Genomic DNA, 24,903 nt, shown 5'->3' on the forward strand with positions numbered 1-24,903 from the left:
GTACCGCAAAATATTAGAACCTGGCACCAGTGTTACCGAGCACCTCCATGCCATGCGGCAACTATTTACAGAACTGGATGAGAGAGGGGTGTCGTTTCCGGAGCTGCACAAAGTTTTTGTCATCTTATCTTCTTTGGATGAGTCCTGCGACATGCTTGTGACGACGCTGGAAGCTCTCCCAGAGAGCCAGCTAACCCTAGCTTATCTCACCGGCCGGCTGGTGGAGGAGGAGCAGAAACGGGGTGACAATCGACAAGAGCAAGGGCAGGCTGCCAAGGAATCCCAAGCAAGGGAGGCTCCAACAAACAAGGCAACTGTCCAGGGAAACTTTGACAACAAGAGATGTTTTGCCTGCGGTTCCACTTCACACCTGCAATGTTCCTGTCCCTCCTTGAAGGGTCAAGGTGCAGGGAAGAAGGATATGAGGTGTAGGAGGGGCTACAGGAGCTCCAACGTCTCAGTGGTCCAGGTGGTGGAGCAGGGCAGTGAGCACCAGTGGCTGGTCAACAGTGGGGCCAGCCAGCATGTCGCCCGAGACAAGGAACTATTCACGTCCTTGAGGCCAGCTGTTCGAGCCGCTGTGAATCTGGCAAATGGACTCAGCTCCCCAGTTGAGGGGAGGGCACAGTTTCAGTGCCAGGGTTTGGTGAGTCCGTGAGTGATGTACTGTATGTCCCTCAACTGCAGCACAATTTGTTAAGTGTCGCTGCCTTGGACAGAAAAGGTTTCAGTGTGCAATTTCAAAATGGGCAATGCAAGATCTTAAAGGGAAACAAGATCTATGCACGGGGAACTGAGAAAGGTGGCCTCTATGTGTTAGAGGGACCTCCCTCTATAAACGCCTCTAACTTTAGGAATGAGCTGATCCATGCCCGATGTAGCCATCTCTGGCACAGAAGGCTTGGTCATCCTTCCTATGCAGTCTTAGAGAAAACAGTGCAAATTGCCTGTGGCGTAAAATTAGACGAATTATGCCCTAATTATCTTGACTGTCAGACCTGCAAAAGAGTGAAATCAAAGGCGTGCCCTGTAAATCTAAAGAGTGATAGACGAACATCAAAGCCGTTTGAACTGGTCTATGCTGACCTCATAGGCCCCTTTGAAGAGTCAATTGGGCATGCAAAATACGTTTTGGTCTTAATAGACCATTTTAGCAGGTTCAGTTTCTGTTATCTGCTGCGGGCGAAATAGCAAACCTGCCAACAAATATGTGAGTGGGTGAAGTTTGTAGAGCGCAAGTATGCACAAAAGGTTGGAGAACTACAAACAGACCGAGGGACGGAATTTATGGGCTCTGAATTGCAAAACTGGTTAAGAGCACAAGGCATACGCCAAAGGTTGATAAATAGGGGCGTGCCTGCCGAGAACGGAATGGTTGAGAAACAAAATGATTTATTGCAAACCAAAATTTGTGCTCTGTTAGCTGATTCTAACCTGGGAAGGAGGTATTGGGCGGAAGCCGTGCTAACAGCAAATTACTTGTTAAATTGTCTATGGACGTCCGCAATAAATAAGACTCCGTACGAGGCTTTGTACGGTCGACCCCCATCCCTAAAGCATATGCACATATTTGGGGTGTCAGCCTGGGTCAATATTCCAAAAAAATTTAGACAAAAAAGAGAGGATAAAACATTAAAACTGATGTTTCTAGGCTATGAACCAGGAGCTAAAGCATACAGGTTCTGTGACAGGAATCATAAACTGACGTTATCGCGCTCTGCTACATTTAATCCGAAGGTTGGGACAGGCATGTAAGGGAGGAAAGCACTGTATTCATGCCAAGTTTGCCAGCTGACAATTTATCGAAGCAGGTAGATAAGCCTGGAGAGGAAAGTGAAAAGTTAACCCCAGAACTGCCAGAATTGGAGCCTCAGGCTCAAGCAGAAATCCCAGCAGAAATCCCCAGGTGCTCGCAAAGGGTAAACAAGGGGATTCCTCCCGAAAGATAGGGGTTTGATGTTAAAGCGGAATGTGTCACGGTCTGCAATGCAACTGTACCCAATTCCTATGAGGAAATGTTAGAATTGCCGCAAGAGGAAAAGGTAAAATGGCAAGACGCCATGAGCAAAGAATATACAGCCCTTGAGGAAAGGGGAGTGTTCCACAGAACACTGCTGCCTAGTGATCAGCGAGTCATTGATTTACGGTGGATTTATAAGATAAAACCGTCTCCAAGTGGAGACATCTACCGTGCCCGTTTAGTCGCACGGGGATTTACGCAGCATTTCAACACTGATTGTGATGAGACGTTTGCCCCTACCCGCAGGAGCCAATGCATACGGCTATGCTTGGCCCTGGCAGCAAACAAGCGAAATTACACCAAACATTTGGATTTTGATACTGCTTTTTTGAATGCCCCACTACAACAAACAATATACATGGCCGAAGCACCAGGGTTCACCAGTCCTGTACCAGGGACTGTCTGGAAGCTAAGGAAAGCCCTCTATGGCCTGAAGCAAGCTGGCCATGAATGGCATGAATGCCTTGATGCCACTTTAAAACAGCTGGGCTACAAGGCCGCCAGAGCAGATCCTTGTGTTTATCAAAGGGGAGAAAATTACAAACATGTGACGCTATTATGTTTTGTGGATGATTTGTTATTGTTGGGAAAAGAAGAACAAGTGAACAGGGCTGTCCGGGAACTCAGCCAGAAGTTTAAGTTAAAGGACCTGGGGGAGGTCTGCCAATATCTCGGTGTATGTATCGATAAAGCGCCTGGAGGGGGGTACTACTGGCACCAAAAGCCGAAAATAGAACAGCTCCTGCTTAAATTTAACATGGAGTTGTGCAAGGGAGCTAAAACTCCAATGATACAGGAGTTTCAGAAAGCCCTATAAGAGGACAGCCCAGAATGTGATAAAGCAGCATACCAATCGACGATTGGAAGTCTTTTATATCTTGCGCAGATATCCAGGTTGGATGTGCCAAACGCAGTTGCAATTCTTAGTAGATATGTGACGAAACCCAAACAAGCTCATTGGGCAGCGATCAAGAGGGTAATGAGATATCTAAAGGAAACAATAAACTATGCCCTGATTATCCAGCCAAAGGGGGAGTTGGAAATGCAAGCTTATGTAGACGCAGACTGGGGCACGGATGTGCAAACAAGAAAGTCTACATCAGGAATGCTAGTAAGGTACACAGGTATCCCGATAGAATGGAAATCTGTTAAACAAAATTACATAGCGCTTTCAAGTGCGGAGGCTGAATATGGGGCCTTGTCAGATATATGTACGGAGCTGATATGGTATAGACAATTAGCTAAAGACTTAGGCATGGACAGCAAAAAGCCAATCACTGTCCTGGAAGATAGCCAGGCTTGTATCAGCATGGCAACATCTGACAAAGTAAAAGCCAGAACCAAACACATTGGTATACGATATGCAAATATGAAAGATGCAGTACAAACAGGATTAATTACTCTACAGTACTGCCCTTCAGAGCAGATGTTGGCTGATATAATGACAACGCCATTAGGCTCTACGAAACATTATGGCTTACTGCATGAACTAGGAATGAAAAATGTATAGAAATGTGTGTAATATGCCTGCAATATGCCTGCAATATGCCTGCAATATGAAATGACAAATGCAAGCTCTGAAATGACTACAATCTGTGAAATGTATGTAAAACAAATGTTGCCAATGTACCCACTGTAAACGTGTAGCTATGTAAAAAAATGTAACCAGTATGCCCAAAACTGAAATGTCCTATCCAGCCTGAAATTAGGAGGGGTGTTAAGGGATCATCCCCGGGGCTGCTGATAATTTGCAGCCTGGATAGGAGCAGGCCCTGAAGCCTTGGCCTGACTAAGCCAGCACAGCATCCTGGGAGCTAAGGATGATGCAATATCTGGTGACACATACCAGGTGACTGTTAACTGTGTGTGTGTGTGTGTGTGTGTGTGTGTCACCACATGCAATGTCAGAGTGACTTGGCATTTTTTACTGATTGGCTGTTACTCATATAAATTCCAGCAGGAGCAAGCTGGGTTGTGGGAGATGCAGAGTGGATTTTGTGCCAAAGGCTACGTCAGTGTGAACCATGAATTGTGTAGTATTTGGACTGTTGCTGTTGTAAATATTGTACATAGTAAAGAGGCGTTTGGTGGAGGACTTCTGCCTTGTGTCATCTTTGTCGCCGGGAGTGTGTGTGCTCCGATCTTGGGAGATACGCAAGCCAAGCAGCCGGACAGCAGCTAGCTGCGTGAACGTCTCTCCAGCTCGCAACAGTTCTGCTAAAGGAAGAATGTATCTGGTTGAAGGGAAATCCTCCTGGTGTCTGCAAAGCTCAGTCCTGCCCCATGTTCCCAGGTGTGCTTTCAATGCAGGTTAACCTGTGCAGGTGGAAAAAGAATCTCCTGTGCTGGACTCCTGTGCACCATCCAGCAGCTTGCAGCTCCGTGGCTTTATAGGAGATAAACATCGCCTCCAATCGTATAAAGAGAGTTGTCCTTGAGACTTAAAAACTTAACACTCTCTCCAAATCTAAAGGCAGTTTTCTGGGAGAGCTGTCATAAGGGACAAATGGCCATGGGTTTGAACAGATGTCTGGTAAGTGCCTTAAGCACCAGAGTGAGAGCCCAGTGGAGAAATTGGTGGAGGATTTATGAGGGCTGCCCCCTTCAGAAATGTAAGTATGTGGGGGTGGGATGAGAGAGCGCTTTCCCTGGATAACCAAGTATAGAGGCTATGGCCGACACCTGGCATCTGAGGGTGGCTGTGCTCAAACCCTATTGGGACCAGTCTGAATGAATTCAAGGAGATCCTTCACCTTGGGTCTCACAGAATCGATCTGTCTACTCAAACACCAGGTTGTAAAAACCCTTCAAGTATAGTTCTATATCCTGTTAGTGGGGGATCTTTTTTCGAAGAGCATGTTATTTAACACTGCTTCTGAATAGTCCTTGGCACAGTCTCCACACAGCTGAGTGTAGGAGGCCTGAGTGAGGGTGTGTGATCCAGCCCTGACTAATGATGATGATGGCTGACCCTCTTTCCCCTTGCAGTTGCTGAAGAGGGCCCTCCCCCTACTGACCTGCTGGTCTTATAGGACAGTTTGGTTCTCTACCTCACTTGGATATTGCTCTGCTCCCTGAACCATTAAGCCTAGCTGGAGGTTCAAAAGGAATGGGAAGATTTGTATTCCCTTCCTTGCTTGCCACTGGAAGCACCTTCTTCTTGTCTCAGTTCTCTGTTTGGACTGTATCTACTGTCTCCCCAAAAGGCTTTGAACCTGGAAAGGGTATTCCAACCAGACAAGACTGGGAACATGGATCCATCTCCCTCTGCTCTAGTCAATGTTCTGTTGATCTTGGAAAGGCCTATGGGAAAAAAAAGTGGCAGGGAAGGGGGCCACGGAGACCCCACCTGATTTGATCCCAACCCCAGTCCTTCAACACCCCCCCCCTCCAATTCCTTGGTGCCCACTGGCACTTTTAGGGCTCAATCCTGACTTGTGCTGGATCCGGTGGGCTAGCAGGCCTGCACTACATCTAGCGCCAGTTTGGGTCCAGAATCAGTGCAACCTGAGGCAGGGGGAAAACTTTCCCCTTACCCCATGAATCACTCTGCACAGGCCTCAATGGGTCTACTTGAATCTGAGCCATCTCAGGAGGTGGCGCAAATCCAAGTAGAGCGGAGCAGCCAGAGGCCCGCACCACTCAGGAACAGGGTCAGGATCCGGCATAACCACTGAATCCTGGCCCACCTCCTGCATGCCACCTGCCCTCCCCGTCCCTAAACTTCCCTCCCCCCAGACCCCTGCGTTGGCTGAGCTCAGCTGATGCAAACTTACCCTGCCGGGCCTGGATCAAGCATGGGGAGGCCAGCGCAAGTCCTTGCACTGACCTCCCCAACTCTAAAGTCGGCACAAACATGCCTTTTGGCACGTTTGTGACACCCCCAGGGTGGCACTAGTGACTTGTGCAGGCCTAACCCAGGGGTTAGGATTGTGCTGTTAGATGGGGGACCACTGATTTTCTCTGATTATTCACTTACTTAATTTCACTGAAGTATCTGAAGCACGTGAGAGAGTGTAGCAGCATCCACGGGTCTTCAGCACTGCAGAGAACATTTTTCTTTCTTGCTTCCTCTCTTGTTTTCAATTCTTTTTGGCCTGTGCTGCTTGCAGACAGGATATGGATCCGCTCATGCTCAGTCCTGGCTTGGATAGGGTCTCTCTCTCTCTCTGTCTCTCTCTCTCTCTCTCTCTCTCTCTCTCTCACACACACACACACACACACACACACACACACACACACACACACACACAGCATATGGGAGTGAGGCTGCTCAATTTGGGTCATCAGCACCAATGATGGGGAAGTGTACATGAAGGCATTCACACAGAATTGTGCCCCAGCTATTCTGTATCTTGTATATTGTTGGCAACCTTCAGTCTCAAAAGACTATGGTATTGCGCTCTGAATGGTGGTTCTGGAACAGCATCTAGTGTGGCTGAATAGGCCAATTCGGGAGTGACAATCCCTTCTACACTGGGAGCAAGTGCAGTCTGCCCCTGGTCTGTCTCCCTGGCTATGGGCCTTCCTTCTTTGCCTCTTTGCCTCAGTCTGTTGGCCAAGTGTCTCTTCAAACTGGGAACGGCCATGCTGCACAGTGCAATATAATATATGAACAGCTCTTACGATATCCAAATGCGATCCTGGCCTCTGTGTCGGTCGAGGCCAGAACCACTAAAAGGGGAGATCTGAGCTTATCTGTGAATTCCCCTTCTCTATGGTCTCCACGGCAGGGTCAGTCCTTGACATCTGGGAAGCTCCTCCCTCTCAGGTAGGCAGGTCAGGTTACAAAAGTTTTCCTGAGGGGAGGGGCTCCCTTGATTCCCCAGACTACAAAAGCCTTGATAGCCCCTCCCCAGATCAACTCGGACTTGCTCAGGTAGATGTCCATCCTTAAAGTCCAATGTGTTGAAAAGTCAACCGGATGAACTCCGATGACATAAATCTCACCATTCTGAACCAAGAAAGGCTAGGACCACACTGTACCCCAGTTCAGGGACCTAATGAGGACCTGTCAGGGATGTTTTGTTCTTATCTCATACCACCGCATTGTTTTGTGTTTGCTGTCTTTTTTTTATATGCTTCAGGCTGTGAGGGTGGGCGGACTGACCCTGCCATGGAGACCACAGAGAAGGGGAATTCACAGGTAAGCTCAAATCTCCGCTTTCTCTGGTGGAATCTCCATGGCAGGGTCAGTCCTTGACATCTGGGAAATGCCCAAGCTGTGCCTCCTCAAGTGTGGGAGCTGCCCGAAGCATCTGAAACTATGCTCTGCAGAACGCGCCTGGCAAAGGCTGCGACCCTGGAAGCATCGGCATCTGCCTAGTAGTGCTTTGTGAACATATGGGGGGGGGGAGCTCCAGGTGGTTGCTCTACAAACCATCTCCAAAGACAAAAAATGTCCTGAATGCTAGAGGTAGCAGCACCCCTTAGCGAATGAGCAACTATGCCCTGAGGCAGGTCCCTTCCATGAGCCCTGTAGGCCTCCACTATCACATCCCTTACCCATCTGGAGATGGTAGATGGAAAAACCTTAAATCTCTGCTCGTTTGCCTTGTGCAGCAAAAACAGTAACTTTCATATGTCTGAAGGTAGAGTTTCTGGAGATATACTCCCTGTCCAGCACACATCCAAAATGTGCCAATCACACTCTCTGGGTTGAAAGGTTTGGAAAGAAAGACAGAATCTGGGAAACAAAGAATTAATCTTGGGTAAGGTTGGTGAGGTGAATCACCCTGTTCTTCTGAAACAGACACAAGTCCCAGCTACAGAAAAATCTGTCAGTTCAGACACCCATCTAGATGATATTATTCCCACTAAAAAAGGCAGTTTTCTGGAGGAAAAATATGTAGCCATAGGCCTGAAGGGAGGCCATGTCAATGCCTTGAGAACTAGATCTAAATCCCACAAAGGTACCCTGGTCACCGGAGGGGGGGTTGATCAAAACCACTCCACTATTGAATTTTCTAACACGAGGGTAGGAAGACAGGAGTCAACAATCAGGATACCCCAAAATACATGAAATTGTGAAGACTTATCTTATCTTATACTTAGGCCATCATGAGCACAAGGCATGCAGGGCGAGGCAGCTCCAGGGCCTTGCTATCTCTGAGTGTTAGCTGAACCTCTGATCCTAATCAGATGCTGTAAATATACACTCAATGGAACTGTAAGTAAATAACTTCTTTTTTGCAACTTTAACAAGCCATTGCCTCTTTGTCTTTTTTATTGATTAGCAATCAGCCGGGTGAGGGAGGATCCCTGGGTGATACCCAAAGGGGGGGGGTCTGCTGCTTAAGCTACTCTGCTTCCCCCCAAAGAGGAAACTATTTTTAATTTTAATTAACCCCTGCTGATTGGGTAAGAGGCACTTTTTCAAGTGGGTGCTCCTTTTTTTAGCAGGGGGAGAGTAACTGGCCCATCTCACCTCAGCAAGTGTCTGTTCTGGTGGCTGTCTGCTGGTATTCTTTTGCATCTTTTTAGATTGTGAGCCCCTTTGGGACAGGGAGCCATTTAGTTATTTGATTTTTCTCTGTAAACCGCTTTGTGAACTTTTAGTTGAAAAGCGGTATATAAATACTGTTAATAATAATTTCCTCCAACAGTAACCCATTCCCTTGCCCAAATGGCTGAGGGACAGGAAAGCCTTGAAGTGCCTCCTGATGTGCTGGAAAGGACTGCCAAAGCACCCCATTTATTACTATAGGAAGCCTCACATGTTAATCTCTTTTCCTCCATTAGTATAAGAACTGTGATGGGGTCCTACTAACCTACTCAGGCAAACTCAAAGGCAAACCTAGCATCAGGTGTTGCATTATCTTAGGCTAGATGCTCTGGCTGGAGGATGCAGAGTTTGGATATCTGCCCAGGGATGATGAGGTTTAAACTTGGACCACTGAGATCTCAACTTGGATTGACACTTGGGATGAAAGGATAGCTTGTGACCATGTGTCACCTGGATCCAGCCCAAGTGGCTGGGAACCCCAGGAGTAGGGGTCTCCTCTGTGGTAGAGGCCTCCTTGAGAGTAAAACCTGAGTACTCACAGGACTGGGGTCCAGTACAGAGCACATACCCGGGAGGGGGAATGAGGGCCAGCTGGGAACACCAGGCAGGCACGTGGTTAGGAAGGGTGGGGCCAGCCCAAGAGGGATGGGGCCTCATAAGGAGCCTGGAGAGGGAAGAGCGAGGGGGCTCCTCTGCAGAGGGGAGCAAGGCCCAAGAAAAGCTGGAGGGTAAGCAGCCTCCCTGTCTAAGGGAAAGGATAGAGACCTCCAGAGGCAGGGGATGGGGGTCTGCCCTGGCCAGAGGAGGCTGGGGGGAAGGCTCCCCAGACCCAGGGCCCTCCTGGACACAGAGAGTGATCCCTGGAGAGACGGGATTGTGGAGATGGGGGATTGAAGCTCACTACACCCGAGGGGACCAGCTGGCTGGGGAACCAGCGCAGAGACAGCAGGGGCCCTCCCAAGGCCAGATAGCCTGACCCAGACCAGCAGGGTTGTATTATCCAAGAGCCCTGACCTCGGGCCACAGGAGTCAGAGCTGAAGGCTTGTACAGAGAACATCCAGGGACGGGGAGGGTCAGGTCCAGAGACCATTTGATGTCAGCGTCACCAGTCGGCATAATGTATGTAAGGCTTTGAAGTAACAGCCCTGATGAATGTAAAGCGGCTGACACTATTAAACCGGCTGTGTCAAACATCCGTACCTGCCTCCCGTCTATTAACACGCCGCCGACCGTCATCCAAGGACCGGGTAAGCCCCTTGCGCTCACCTACCACCCCAGGGAAGGGGCCACTGCCTGCCATGGACATTACAATGGTGGAGAATGCGGGCAGCGCCCCCGCAGGCGCTGGGGAGCCCGACGGGGTGGGACCACCAGAGTGGATACGTTGGTGGATGGTTCAACAGTAGAGCCTGGCAGAGGGGCAGCGGCGGCTGCTGGCCACCCTAGCTGACCAACAACCGACCCTGCTGCAAAGCCTGGCAACCCCCACAACCCCGGCGACGCCGTCCGTCCTCGCTGGAGGGCCTGACCATACCCCTCCCATCCGCCTAATGAAGATGGGGCCTGAGGACGACCCCAAGGCCTATTTAAACACGTTTGAGCAGATTGTGACAGCAGCGGCCTGGCCCCCCGCGCAATGGGCGGCCATCTTGACTCCTTGCCTTACGGGGGTCACCCAGGAGGCCGTGGACACCCTCACTCCCGAGGAGGCCTCCACCTATGCCACCGTCAAAGCCACCATACTCGGGACCCTGAATGTCTCCGAGGAGACGTATTGACGGCAGCTACGCGAAGTCGACCTGCCGCAAGGTGGCAGTGTACGTTTGGTGGGGAATCGCATCCGGAGCAAAGGCTTGCGCTGGCTCATGCCAGCTGTACGGTCAGCACAAGAGGTAGCGGAGCTCGTGATGATCGAGCATTTCCTCTTGATCCTGCCACAAGCCGCCCAGAACTGGGTGCTTTGTAACCAGCCCACCACCTTAGAAAAGGCCATCACGCTGATGGAAACTTACGACGACGCGACCAGTACCAGCTTTGCCAGCAGGGTACAGGGATTACAACCCAGAACCAGCCCAAAGCCTTACAGCAGGAGAGCAACCGTCTCAGCGTCTGTGGCCCGAGGCGGACACCATGACATTCAATAGACATGCCATCCCGGGGTGCTGCCACCCCTCCCGCCAGCACGAGCTCCACATGCTGGGCCTCAACCGGAACGAGGGTCTGAAGGCACAGCACCCTGCGCACACCCCCAGGTCAACCCAGTCGTCTGTTTTACCTGCGGACAGCTGGGTCACATAAGGTGGGACTGCCCAGTGATGGACTGTTCGCACGCTGACACATGGGCCGCTGCCTAGGTAAGGGGGACCCAGGAGGACTCACTCCCACTGGTGAAGGCCTGGGTGGACGGACAACCCGTGTGGGCTTTGGTGGACTCGGGTTGCACCCGAACCCTGGTCCAGCAAGCCCAGGGCCCACCCCTGGGGGACACCCTGTTTGTCCGGTGCATACACGGAGACGTCTGACCCTATGGCCTGAGGTGGGCTGTGATCCGGGTTGGGGGGAAGTGCCAGTCCCTGCCAGTCGGGGTTGTGCCCCAGCTCAATTACAGGGCAGTGATAGGACGCGACTGGCCTCGCTTCCAGTCATTGTTGACACAAGGCGAGGCACAGGAAGGGGCACTAGGGGAGGAAGTACGGGACGGCGTGGCCAGGGCCACGGAGGACCCTTTGCACCCCAGCAGGGACTTACAGGAACTACAAAGGGAGGACCCCACACTAGGGCCGGCTCTAGCCCAGGCAGCTAACCCTCCCCTGGGAGATGCGGGCATCAAATTCATTTTCAAGGGGGATATTCTTTATAGGGTGGGTCGTGACCCCCAGTCCAACTGGGAGGTGGACCAATTGGTAGTGCCACAATCCCTGAGGGCCTATGCACTCCAAATAGTGCACAGCATCCCCATCGCAGGTCATCTGGCTGCAGGAAACACTCTGCAACGGTTGACACAGCGGTTCTACTGGCTGGGCATCCATGGCCAGGTACAAAGGTACTGTGCCAGTTGTCCAGAATGTCAGCGCATACAACTGCGAGGACCACCCTGGGGGGTTTGATCCCCTTGCCCGTAGCAGGGGTCCCCTTTGAGAGGGTAGGGATTGACCTGGTGGGACCGCTTCCAGCTGCCAAGGGCGGCTTTACCCACATTCTCGTTATTGTAGACTATGCCACCCGGTATCCGGAAGCCATTCCCTTACGGAAGACAGGGGCCCCGGCCGTGGCCCGAGAGCTCTTGCGAGTCTTCTCACAGGTGGGGTTCCCGGAGGAAGTGGTAACAGACCAGGGTACCAATTTTATGAGCCAGGTGTTCAAAGAACTCTGGGACCTCCTCCGAGTGAGGCCCTTGAGGACCTCAGTGTACCACCCCAAGACAAACGGGCTGGTAGAGCGGTTCAACCATTAAAGGGGAGGTTACACAGGTTCGTCCATGAGCAGCCCAGCAGTTGGGCCCAGTTGTTAGACCCCTTGTTATTCGCGGTCTGGGAGGTGCCACAGGCTTCAACCGGGTTCTCCCCATTTGAATTATTGTTTGGGCGCAAGCCCAAAGGCGTGCTGGACTTAGTCCGAGAGGACTGGGAGCAACCCCGAGGTCAACCCAAGTCCTATATACAGTATGTGGCAGAGCTAAGGGAACAGCTGGCCCGTCTGGCTGACTGGGTAGGGATGCATATGAGAGAGGCACAGCTAGTCCAAAAAGGCCAATAAGACTGCCGGGTCAGGCCCCGGGTCTTTCATCCTTGGGATCGGGTGCTGCTACTGTTGCCCACCACAGACTCCAAACTGTTGGCTCAGTGGCAAGAGCCATATGAAGTGGTACGTCAGGTGGGCCCGGTTGATTACGAGCTGCGTAGGCCAGATCACCACCCAGATTTACAGGTCTATCACGTAAACTTATTGAAGGCCTGGCGGGAGCAGGACTGCCTCCTCTGTGGGGAGGAAGAGTTTGGGCCCTCTGGAGCAGAGGCCGGAATCATCCACCCCATGAAGCTGGGAGGAGATCTGACCACCAGCCAAGTCAACCAGGTAAGGGACATCGAGACCTGGTTTCGGGATGTGTTTTCGACCACCCCTGGGCATACTCACCTGGCATCCCATCATATCGCTACCAAGGAAGGGCGGGTGGTCAGGGCACCCTCCCGGAGGTGGCCTAAACATCTGGAGGGGACCCTCCACCAGGAAGTAGAGGCGATGAGGCACCTAGGGGTAATAGAACCCTCGTGGAGCCCCTGGCGTCATGGTACCCAAGCCAGACGGCCAGACATGGGTCTGTATTGACTTCCGGTAGGTCAACGAGGTGTCGAGGTTCGACGCCTACCCCATGCCTGCCATCCCAGGAATGTTGGAGTGGTTAGGGGGTGCCTGGTATCTTTCCACACTAGACCTGACCAAGGGATACTGGCAAATACCCCTGACCCCTTCCTCTCAGGAAAAGACGGCATTTGCCGCCCCCCAAGGGCTGTTTCAGTTTACACACATGCCCTTTGGGTTGCATGGGGCAGCGGCCATGTTCCAGCGGCTGATGGACCAGGTGCTGCAGGACCACCACGCCTATGCAGCGGCATACATTGATGACATCATCATATTCAGCCCAAGCTGGGAGCAGCACCTACGGGACCTTGAGGCCGTATTGGAAGTGCTGAGACAAGCGGGGCTGAGGGCGAACCCCGCCAAGTGCGCCATTGGCCTAAACCAGACCCAATACTTGGGACATGTGGTGGGGGGGCCAAGTAGGGCCCGTAATGGACAAAGTGTATGTGCTGCGGGGTCAGGCAAGGCCCCGAAATCGACGGGAAGTACAGTGCTTCCTCAGGCTGTCGGGGTATTACCAGACGTTCATCCCCAATTACGCCTCGAAGGCCGCCAGGTAAGCTGACCAAGAAAACACCCAGCCTGCCTGCCTGCCTAGAGACCAGGTCAGTCTGGGGAATCGAGGGAGCCCTTCCCCTCAGGAAGACTTTGTAGACTGACCTGCCTGCCTGAGATGGAGGGGCTTCCTAGATGTCAAGGACTGACCCTGCCATGGAGATTCCACTGGATAATGCTGTCCCATGGGCCACGGCCTCCACAGCCCTCAGAAGGCCTCCATACCCACCTGGTGGGTGTGCTGCACAGGTGGCATAAGGGACAGCATTTTGTGGTCCTGGTCTTAGCAATTTTTGGCAAAAGTTGGAAGTGATTTTTTAGACTCTCTGCAGGCCACAGAAGGCTTTCTGGTGGCCAGGGAGGTCGTGGATGGCATCCCAAGCCCTCAGAAGGCCTTGGAAAGTCCTGCTTAAAAAAATAAAAGGCGCTGCCCCCCTGGATGCCCCAGGCCATTTCCCCCCTGGCTGTCCTCCAAATATGCCAGTGATGACAACAACAACAGGGCAAGGGTCCCGGGTTGTAGTATTTCATCCTACATGTGAAAAAGAAGAGTTGGGGTGATGGATACGGTTGTCAGGAGTCCCAATGGCCAGCAGGTGTCACCAAAGAACCAAAGGAACCTGTTTGCTTCTACGCTCTTCTCAAGCAACCCAAAACAGGGAGGAGGGTGGATTTTGAATTCCTTCTCTGCTGAATTTCTCCCTGGATTTGCAAATTCCAGAGGAGCTCCTAGCACTAAGTTGAAGGTCCTTCCAAAGTTGGGTGTGCACATCTGTTTGAATGCTGCTATGAACGTAAGAAGGGGCCTTCAGCTAATGAGACCAGCGGTCTCTCTCACTCAGCTCTGTGAACAGAGGCCCACAGAAGCTCTCTAGGAGTTCAGGCAGTAGCCAGACTCTGCTCGTGCTGGTCAGCGTACAAACTAAGTCCTCTTGCCTCACCTCAATGAGAGTCAAGTATCAACACAGGGGCCAGGTGCACACCCACTTTCTTGCCAGTGAGTACAGGGGCCAGGCTTCCCGAGACACTGCAAGATGCTACCAATAGGGACTGCAATTCAAGCTAAACACTTGATTATGTTCTGTGACTTGATTATGTTCTGTGACTTACATGACTTGATTATGTTCTGTTTGCTTTTTTCTGAGCCAAGTCCATGTGCCAACTTCACAGGTTTCCTTGGGAGTTTGTGTGCTTTGCTCTGGAGTAGCATCTGCTGGACATTACCAGCCTCCGACTCCACTTTGGTCAATGCTTTGCCTTGCGCGCAAGCAAGCCAAATTCCAGCATATTCCATAATTTTTGTTTGCAGACCTGACACGTCAAATTGATTGCTGCTACTTTGCTCTCTTCTGAATGTCAGCCAGGTACTTCTAGTGAGCTTGATCAATGCCTGATGCGAAACCAATACACATTGCATGCTTGAACATTTTTATTCAATGGTTCACTTGGAAATAAGAGACAAGCAGAGCATAGAGCAGAGCAAAAAGCCAAGTCTCTATCTGACAAAGACAGAGTGCTTTGACTTATACAGTTTCCAGAAAGCTCAATCCCTGAGTCCTACCTGAAGAGGAGGAACAGCCCACCTGGACTTGAGCCATTGGCTGGAATGAGAACCCATGTCTACCCGCCTAGTGAGCCTTGTCCACAGAGACGACAAGTTAAATCAGGAGTCCAGGTCTACCTGGCAGGTAAATATGAGCTCCAAGTCCAAGCAGGAACCCAGGTCTTCCCAGCCGGTAGAACCAGGCTCCCGCCTGGACTTGGAGCACAGATCTACAGGATGGGTAGACCTGGGTTCCCATTCTAGCCAATCTTACAAGCATCTAGCGGCCGTTCTCCTGGTGGTCTCTGGGGTAGGGCCTGCTGGACCTTTCTAGTCATTGTCTCCCATTTGCTCAACCAGTTTCCTTGCATCTGCTCAACTGAATTCAGGCATTTCCCATCAGCCTGCTCCCCCCCCCATTTCGCAATTTTGTTTCATCCTTTTTATTCAGGATGTTGCATAAACTAGCAATATTAAAATATTTGAATGCCTAGTCCATGTTCACAGGCTGTGACTGAGATGGAACATTTGGAGCTCCTGCCAAATAAAATATTACAAGACGTACCTGCAAAATGAAGAGTCCCATAATTATTTTTGGGTGTGAACAGGACATATCAGATTGATTGGTGCTAACATTGCTCTCCTCCCCATGTTAACCAAACATTGGCCCTGTGCTCCTAGTGAACATCTTCGACACCTGATGCAGGGTTGATACACAACAGTTTGCAAGTTTGAACACTTTTATTCAATGAGTTGAAAATGCATAGAGTACAGCATAGAGCATAGCAAAAAGCCAGGTCTCATCTGACAAAGACAGCATCCTTTTTCTTACGCAGTTTCCAGCAGTGTAATTTTTGTCACCTGACACTTTGTTTGATAAGCAGTCTGTAAAAGTTAAAATGATTGCTTTCATGCCTGGAAGAAACTTGTCCTATGGGAAGCACTTAAACTTGGACCTCCTTTTGCAAAAGTTAGCAGTGAAAAAAGAAAAGCTCTGCTATAGCTACTGTATTGCCAGTCTTGAAAATTTTAGCATTACAGTAACCGAGCAATTCAGCAAACTCTTGGCCACGAACATCAAAAGTTAAATACCCTCCTCCTTACAATGATGACATGAAGGACTTGATTGTCAAACAATTCAGGTTGCAAAAAGCAGATGACTGTTCCTCTGCAGCAATTTTTTTAGATACCTTGGAAAAAATGCATCACACATTGAAAACTTTCCCTTGAGCTTTGAAATTCAAGAAACGGATGTTCAAACAGTAGAAAGATCCCATGCACACCATCTTTAACGTGATTCCAGGTCACCAGCACACCGTTGTCCTCTAAGCGTTTTCTGTACAAAAGTCCGTCGTCCCTGAGAATGTCATATTCGCAGGTCATAAGGAAAGTCTCGGGCAGTTGCCGGATAACCTCATCATCAGCTAACAGTGGGGAAAACCTGGTCTCGAATGCTGCCTTGCACGCTTCATACAGTTCTTCTGAAAATGGAACAAGCACTGAGGGCTTAGAGCCCTTGACCTTGAACTCGGCCGGAATGAGGTCGGCACTAATCCATTTGCTGTACTTCACCTTCATGGCCTCAGGAACATGGGCATTCTTCATCACTCCACCCAGATCTCCAACCTTCTTACCAAGAGACCTGAGACCAAGATGAATAACCCTCTTTTTGGGTAAAGCAGGAATTGAGTGGTATTGTTGATAGGAAGGCAAATTGAAATCCAGGGCCTGGAGGAATGGGTAGAGCAGGACCTGTGCTCGGAGTCTTGGGAGATCCACTCGGGTCACCAGTTCTTGGGCAACAACTGTAGAATATGTGCCTCCACTGCTGTCCCCTCCAATAATAATGCAATTGGGGTCGACTCCATAATCCTCAGCATGCTTCAGAAAGTGTATGGCAGCCGTGAGACAGTCGATTATCTGGATTGGATGTGGATGCTCAGGAGCTAAACGAAACCTAAAGAGATGGCAAAGAGGTACAAATTAATCATTTCAATAATCATTTTGATGAGATTGGAAAACTTCCAGTGAATACCATCAATGTTACAATAGACATGAAGGTTTTGCCTAAAAGAGATCATAATAATGCATGTTTATCCCTACTAAGCATAAATCACTAGGATCTCTTTTAGATCTGCTCTGCTCCCAGACAGCTCAGTCCTGAAGTGGTGAGTTGGTTAGCTTGACGCTGCCCCCTTCTGGGTGCAAGACACACCGACTCTGCATCAGAGAGTGAGGCTGCTACTTAAGGCTAGGCAGCCCTGAACCCCTCAAGCGTATTTATAAGCCAATCCTTACACCAGATCCATGTATTATAACACAATGTCATACAAAGCCACTTACCCCACACACACGACCACGGAATCACTTTCTCGGGCAAAGCTGCAGCAAATCTGTTCATATCCTCCTGAAAATCACATGGTACTTTCACATATATGTGGACACATTTTGGACAACACATATTGGATAAGTTTTTACTGGACATCAATGAAGTGACAAAAGCCTCAAGAGATACCTCTTACCTGGGGATGTCCTGAGGGCAAGGAGGCACTGGGTGCATATAGGATCTATTCTTGTTTGCATTCTAACCAGTAAGAGAAATAAAAGCAGCTTAATGAAAGTGGAAATTAAAGGGGAGGCCTTGCAGTTCTCTCACAGAGAACCTGCTCTGTATACAGATGGTTCTGGGCTCAATCCTTGGGCATATCTGCCAGTAGCGCAGGGTCTGAAGAACCCAGGATTCATGGATGTGAGGGGAATGATCTTGGTTGCAGCCATACACGCCACAATCCTCTCGCCTTTTCCCTGCCCCAAGACTTACACCAGCTAAAGAGTGGACCTTGATCCAAGGGGAAGCAAGGAAGGACAGTTGGCCTAAGGGGAGGCAATATTTTTACTTACCTTTCCTCGGCCATCTCATGGCACTCCCACTCATAGCAGATAGCGCATGGTCCATCAGCAATGCTGAATGCAATGGGCTGGTGGGTTTAGGATTTGGCCCTAAAACTCATTTATCTGTTGGAATTATGTGGTGGTTCTTTCTTAGACCCACAAGGCCCAAATCCTAACCCACTTTCCAGCACTGGCATAGCAGTGCCATTCGTACATGTGCTGCATCCTACATTTGGGTGGCACTCACCGAGGCCTCCTCCAAGTAAGGGAATGCAGTACCTCAGACCTGCATTGCCCTTACAGCAGTGCTGGAAAGTGGATTAGGATTGCACCCAAATGTCTTACATCTTCATTCTGAGTTGCGTTGACAGCTGTGCACCTCTTCAAATGAATTGGTTGCCACTTTCTGTGAACAGGACCCCAGTGAAATCCTGTAGCTGAACCACATTTGGGAGATTCACAATTTCAACAGTTTCCCTTTGAGCAAATGAGTAAATACTTTGGTTGGGGGGAAGACACCTATTAAAAAAAAAAGTAGGTTCCTTCAAACAAACTTACGAATGCTCCCCATCACACCAATTCCACCGTGAATATAGAGCATTCCCCTCCTTCTGCCAGCAACCGGTGTTTTGGGCCAGTACACCCTCACTGGGACATCGTCAAAAACCAGATCCTTGATGAGCAGGTTGGAGTCCTGTGAAGCTGACATTCTATCAAACACCATCCGCAGAAGTGCAAACTCTTGGCAAATGCCAAGTTTCTCCAGGAATGATTCCTAATTTCAGAGCAACAGAGAACAAATCAAGAGACATTTAATGCCTACGTTAATTTTTGATATGGCAAAACTCTTTGCAATAGAATTCTGCCCACTTGGCATTAGGTGATAAATATTTTGGGGAGGGGGATGTTCTCCCATGTAGCCAGGGTGCAACTGCAGCTCTCACCCTTTTGCCCTGACATTAAAATCAACACCTTCTTATATTTAGCAGTAGGAGACAATCTTTTTGCCACAGCATGGCATCTTTTCCAGGGCTATTGTTGGCATCTCTTATATTTCTCTTCTTTCTCTTCTTTCTCTTCTTTCTTTCTTTCTTTCTTTCTTTCTTTCTTTCTTTCTTTCTTTCTTTCTTTCTTTCTTTCTTTCACAGGCTTATATTTATTCCTTGTAAAGATTTGCCTCTCCCATGCCAGAGCAAATGCCAAAGGCTGTGGTGGGCACCTCTTACCAACCTAGGCATTTAACAGGTTTATATCCTGCTTTCCTAAAAAAAGATCAAAATGGTTTACAACAGTAAAATACACCAAATATAATATAATATAATACATATACAACATTGTAAAATAATATTACTACAATAAGTAGCTGGTTAAACCGCAGCCAGCTATAGGATTTAAACTAATAAAGCCCATAAACAAGTCCATTCATTTCCGGTCCCAATTCAAGGTGCTAGTTGCAACCTTTAAGCCCTCCATGATCTGGGTCCAGGCTACCTGAAAGACTGTCTCCTTCCATACATTCCAGCCCTCCCTCTTGGGTCATCTGAGGGGGCTTTTCTAAGGTGCCACCTTTTTTGCATGTGAGGGGTTGCAGCTGAAAGGCAAGACTTCTCTGCGGTGAAGCCACAACTATGAAATGCCATGCCAGAGGAATGGACAACTACATGGCTTTTCAGTGAGGGCTCAGAACATACTTGTTTCATGTGGCATTTGGCTGCTGAATGGATAATTGCCCTCTACGCCTCTAAAATATTACTGTGAATGTGTCATGTTCTGTTGCCCATTTTATCAGGGGATCCGAGATAAGTTTATTATTCCCTTGAGCAGAAAATTCTTGGGCTTGTCACAAACAGAAATGACCAAGAAATGTCTTTCAGGGGCTAGTTCTCAGCTTTTAAGACCAACTGCAGGTTTTTTGGCTGCTGCTTACAAAACCCGGGAGGGCATTATTAATAATGAAAGGAAATTTTAATTGCTACTCCCTCTTATTTGATGGCTATTTTATTGTATTTTAATGTTGCATTTTAATGCTGAATGTATTTTAATATTGAAATCTTAAATCCTGCCTGTTGTAGGGCGGTATTGTATGTTTGTTTTTGCTGTTCTTTGACCATAACAATAAATATCTACCTATCTACTGTGAATACAATAGTCGTAAAATACTAATATTTTATTATTATAAAATAAAGAATAAAGTAAAATATTGAATAAAGTGGAAGTAAAATAGAACTACTGCCTCCCTGGACTTACATTAATTGTTAGTTTTTTACTCTTTTTTTGGTAAGTTACACAATGCAATGTGAAAATTAAATGCCTATGTAATGTTTTTAATGCCTTACTTGATGTTTTTACCTGCTACTATACTTTGTTTATAAGCTTTGTTAGCCGCCTTGGGAATTTGCTTTGACATGGGAAAGGCAGGATATAAATTTCGTAAGTAAGTAAGTAGGTAGGTAGATAATGTGCACAGAGCATACAGTTTAGAAACCCAGCAGAGAGAGGTCAGATAGCATTATATGTCCAAACAATGTCCAAACAACATTCTGGCTCACCCTAAACTTTCCACACTGACCTGAAGATGCTGCTAGAAAGTGAAATGGGAGTCTTCCATCTGCCAAGCAAACACCCAGTCAAAGACAGCCTCTGCAGCCGAATTTATTTCTGACATGATGCTGTTTCTCTGAGGCATCCAGATCAGCACCAACCCACATTTAGGAAAGAAAGGAGACAGTTGCATGTTCCTCTCCTCCAGCCAGTGCAGGGCAACTGGGAGAATACGGTTTGCCCTGCATCTCACAAGAACAATGTGACAGGTGCACAAAACTTAAATGCAGGAAATCTTACCATGCCAAATATGCAAAACATCGTTATCCCTAAAGCTTTTAGTATTGCACGCTTCTTGAATCCTGGAGGCATGTCTGTCCTAGTCATGGTGTAATAAATGGTCCATGTAAACAGCACAGAAGGAATGAAGATGAAGACACATAAGGCCAGAACCCACAGAACTTCAGCGAATGCCATCCCGTTTCCCAGCAGAACACAACTGGTTCTCTCCCATGTAGCATCAGAGACATCTGGAGTCCTCCCTCAGTGAAATCTAGATAATCTGGTACAGTATGTTACTGAGTTCTACATGACGAGGAGGAACAGTCCACCTGGACTTGGAGCCATTGGCTGGAATGGGAACCCAGGTTTACCCACCCAGCAAACCTTGTCCACAGAGACCACAAGTTAAATCAGGAGCCCAGGCAGTGGCATACCTAACCAAGTTGCTGCCCGGTGCAAAAAAAAATCTGTAGCCCCCTCTGCAGCAATGACATCAAATTTAATTAATTATACTGGGTCTTTTTATTTGTTAAAGTGAGTGAGAAATGTTAGCTAAGATTTCAAAATATCAAACATTTCATGAAAGTACTTGTTGCACTTTCAGGGCAATCTATTCATATCTACTCAGAAGTAAGTCCCATTAGTAGTAGGAAGTACATACTTTATGTCAAACTAACTTTGACAGCTGAAGTCCTGCTCCTTTTTACCAGAAATCCTGCCCCCTAAGGGGGTTCAAGTGACCCCTCAAACAAGTTCTCCCAAGACTGTCGACCACTAGGGAAGGGGTTTTGTAGCACCCCGACATTTGGTTTGGCGGGTGAAATGCAGTGAAAAAAACTAGGTTGAACTATCTCTGTTCTATCAAAGGTTATAGCAAAAAAAACCAGCAGGGGTGGGGGTGATGATACTTTGCCCCACCCACTGCATGAGAGGAGATCCATCATGGTGGTGACATGCTCATCTCCTGCACCAGGTGACACAAACCCTAGTGGTGCCATTGCCCAGACCACACTGTCCAATTTCATGTCCTCTCCGGCACAGAGCACAGATCAGGGCCAAATCAATGCTTACACAGCTGCCATCCCAAAACAGAAAAGAATCCAGAGGTCTGTTTATCTGCAAATTAATCGTCAGGTGTTCCCCCCCCCCCCCCGTTGTTGGTGGAGAGGCCGCAATTTTGATGCTTCTGCAAGGTGCTTGGCCCTCATTTTCGACAGCTGAACTGAAAGCTGATTTGTGTTGAAACAGACAGACAGTACTCCATGGCTAAAGCTGAAGTCTGCAGCCTTCTCACCCAGGTAGGTGATGTGGCTCTGACCCTTGACATCTGGTCGGACTGGAGAGTGCATGGCTTCCTTGGGGTGATGGCACACGTGATTGTGGACTTTGAGCTGAAGGACAGATTGCTTGCTTGCCAGCATTTTCTGATGAGGCATAGCGGCACAAACACCTACAAGGTCTTTGATGTGGTGTGCACCTCTTTCCAAATTAAAGAAAGGGTGCGGTGTGTGGTGACAGACAACGCGGGAAACATGGTGAAAGCCTTCACAGCAGACTCCCCTTCCCAGGTGGACTGGGCCAACACCAAGGCGAAGGAAGAAGGTCGGCCTCCCTGAGAACACCAGTGTGGAGAACACTGACTTTGGGAAGGGGCCCAAAAGAAACTTTGTACCCCCTGATAAGATTCCTCTCAGAGGCCCTGACTGGCGTCTGAGCACACCGGTGTAGTGGGGAGCTGGGGAGCACACTGGCAAGCACTGAGAGGCAGAACTGCCAGTGGCAGCAGGAGTCTCTGGTGTTTGAGGCACTGGTTTCACACAGGCCGCACTTGAACATGAAAGGGCTGTTAGGTGCTACTATCACCACACCACTAATACCACGATTGGCAAATCAGCTGCTGAAATTAATTAGTTACTGGTGTAGCCTTCCTTTATCACAGACAATAAGGAGACCTCTGGGACCCCCACCCTCACCTCGGGACGCAGCACAGACCTCGTTGGCACCAGCGAAGTCACTGATTGCTGGAAAGCTGGATAGCATTAGGCCCTGACTTGGGGGTATACAGCACTAAACACAATGGGATTTACTTCTGAGTAGGTTTGAGCACAATCCAAACCTGTGCTGGAACAGGCCTGGGTTAAGGGAATTAATTCCCCTTCCCCCAGGTAATGCAGCAGCAGCCCCAATGGGGCTACTTGGATCTGCCTAGTAAAGATGGATCTGCCTAAACATGCTGAGCAGCCTGGCACTGCACCAGGTCGCCTGGAAAGGGGGTTAGGATCTGGCCTAAGTGCTGGATTTTGGCACCATCCCCATCATGGCCTGCCCTGCCCATCTGCCCGCACGGTTCTGCCCAAGCAGGATCTTAAGGGCTCTCCCTCTAGGATCTCAAGGTGGATCAGGGAGGTGATTGAGGCAGCATATAGGACCTGGGGCGGGGGTCCCTTCCGGAGGCTATTGTGGCCCACTCTCTCCGAGGTGCAACCACAGCAGTGAGCTTCAAGGCCTTTCCCTCACTGGAGTTGGTATGCAGGGCAGCTACCTGGAGCTTCCCGCACACCTTCATCCGACACTACAAGGTAGACACTGTGAGGGACACCACCGTTGCTAGGTAGGTCCTTGAGAGCATTTTTCAGGGTGCCTCAGAGTAATACCACCCTTAATGTGGTATGGTTGTGGCATGTCCCAGATGTACCACACTGACCCTGCCTGGAACTATGGAGAATGGGAAGATTTGAACTTACATGTGAATTCCCCTTCTCAGCAGGGTCAGTGTTCCCACTCACAGAATCTGAGGCACTCCTATCACTAACCTGACATTCCCATGGAATAAGGGAATAGTATAGTCGTCCAAGATGACAGCCTGAGAGTTCGAGACTCAGAACCCACACTTTTAGGTTTTAGGAGCCTTCTGATGCTGTTTGTGGTGTCTTTGCAGTCTCGCCGACGGGTGGCAGATGTCCAAGGGTTACCGCCAGACACCACCTCAAGTAACACTGGTGGTACCCATACCGTCGGTTGAGAAGCAGTGCTATAAATGGTGCAGTGCCTTTGGTTCCTGAATGTTTTTCTTCTTCAGCCAACTGAAGTGCCTGAATGCTGGAGCAAGTCAGTATATAGTCATTTTGCCTGCATTCCATGACCCAGTCACTGAGATCCTTCTCCATGGAAGTTCAGCCTCTTTTGTACAAGATGTGCTCTTTTGTACATGATGTGCTGGTGATCTGGCTTCATGCTCAAGGTGGCGTACATGGGATCTTCCAACTGTTTGAACCTCCATTTCTTGAATTTCAAAGCTCAGGGGTCTGTTTCAAACGTGTAATGCATTTTTACAAGCTCTCTAACAAAAAACTCCTTTTCATTGGCAGTGACAGCTTCGTATTGCTGCACAGGGACAGGCATTTGCTTTTTGTATCATTTATTGTTTCACAGTGAGTGGCTGTGAAGTCCTTCATGTCATCCCTGTAATGGAGGAGCTGCTTCATTGTGGATGTTTAGGATTGAGGGTTTCCCAAATTGCTCTTTGGCAGTCACAGTGTTCCACATTGGTGGTAGTTTTAGCAGCCAGGGAACAGCAGTGCTAATGGCCTCTGTTAGCGCCACATTGGGAAGGAGTGGAAACCCCCAGGAGGAAGTGGGCTAACTGGTTGAAACAGGATGTTTCTTATTTCAGTGCTAACTCAGATGCTGGCCTTGTAAAAGGAGGATGTGCAGTTGATTCTCACGACCCACTGATTTGCTGCTCATGGATTTGCTTATTTGCAGGGAGTAGGAGTGCTCTTTACCTCGCACCAGGGATGTGTGGATTCACTGTGGTGGGAATCAAGTCGAGTTCCATGTCCCCATTCACGCGCGAGTCTTAAAGGGCAGCCTTCGCAACTCGGCCAAAGCCTTTCTTAGGACACGTCAGGCGCGGCTTTGCAGAAAAAAAAACGGAGCTGCTGGCATGTGTGTGTGTGTGTGTGTGTGTGTGTGTGTGTGTGTTGAAGTTCTTATTTAACACGCAACACGTGTGTCTTCCCCACAATGAAGATTTCTACACACATGATTGTGGACATGCCATTGTCAGGGGATTCCTGTAAAGGGTTCATTTAATTTACAGTGCTTTTTAATTTAAGAAGAATAAGAACCACGGCATGCTTTGGAACATCGTACATACTGCACCGACACCTGGTTGATACTTGGGTCTAGGTTTGAGACTTGTT

At 49.0% G+C, this 24,903-nt stretch overlaps 1 protein-coding gene across 1 annotated transcript; it reads right to left on the reverse strand.

The window, feature by feature from the left end:
• Nucleotides 1-16,165: 16,165 nt before the first annotated feature.
• LOC136660504 (arylacetamide deacetylase-like 3) lies at nucleotides 16,166-18,635 on the reverse strand. Its single transcript, XM_066637717.1, has 3 exons — nucleotides 18,434-18,635; nucleotides 17,327-17,390; nucleotides 16,166-16,940 (listed from the first exon to the last, which is right to left on the reverse strand). Exons 1-3 carry the CDS (start codon nucleotides 18,597-18,599, stop codon nucleotides 16,166-16,168), a joined length of 1,005 nt encoding a protein of 334 aa, XP_066493814.1. The 5' UTR covers nucleotides 18,600-18,635.
• Nucleotides 18,636-24,903: the final 6,268 nt, after the last annotated feature.

This window comes from Tiliqua scincoides, chromosome 9, assembly GCF_035046505.1.
Source record: "Tiliqua scincoides isolate rTilSci1 chromosome 9, rTilSci1.hap2, whole genome shotgun sequence".
NCBI classification, from domain to species: domain Eukaryota; kingdom Metazoa; phylum Chordata; class Lepidosauria; order Squamata; family Scincidae; genus Tiliqua; species Tiliqua scincoides.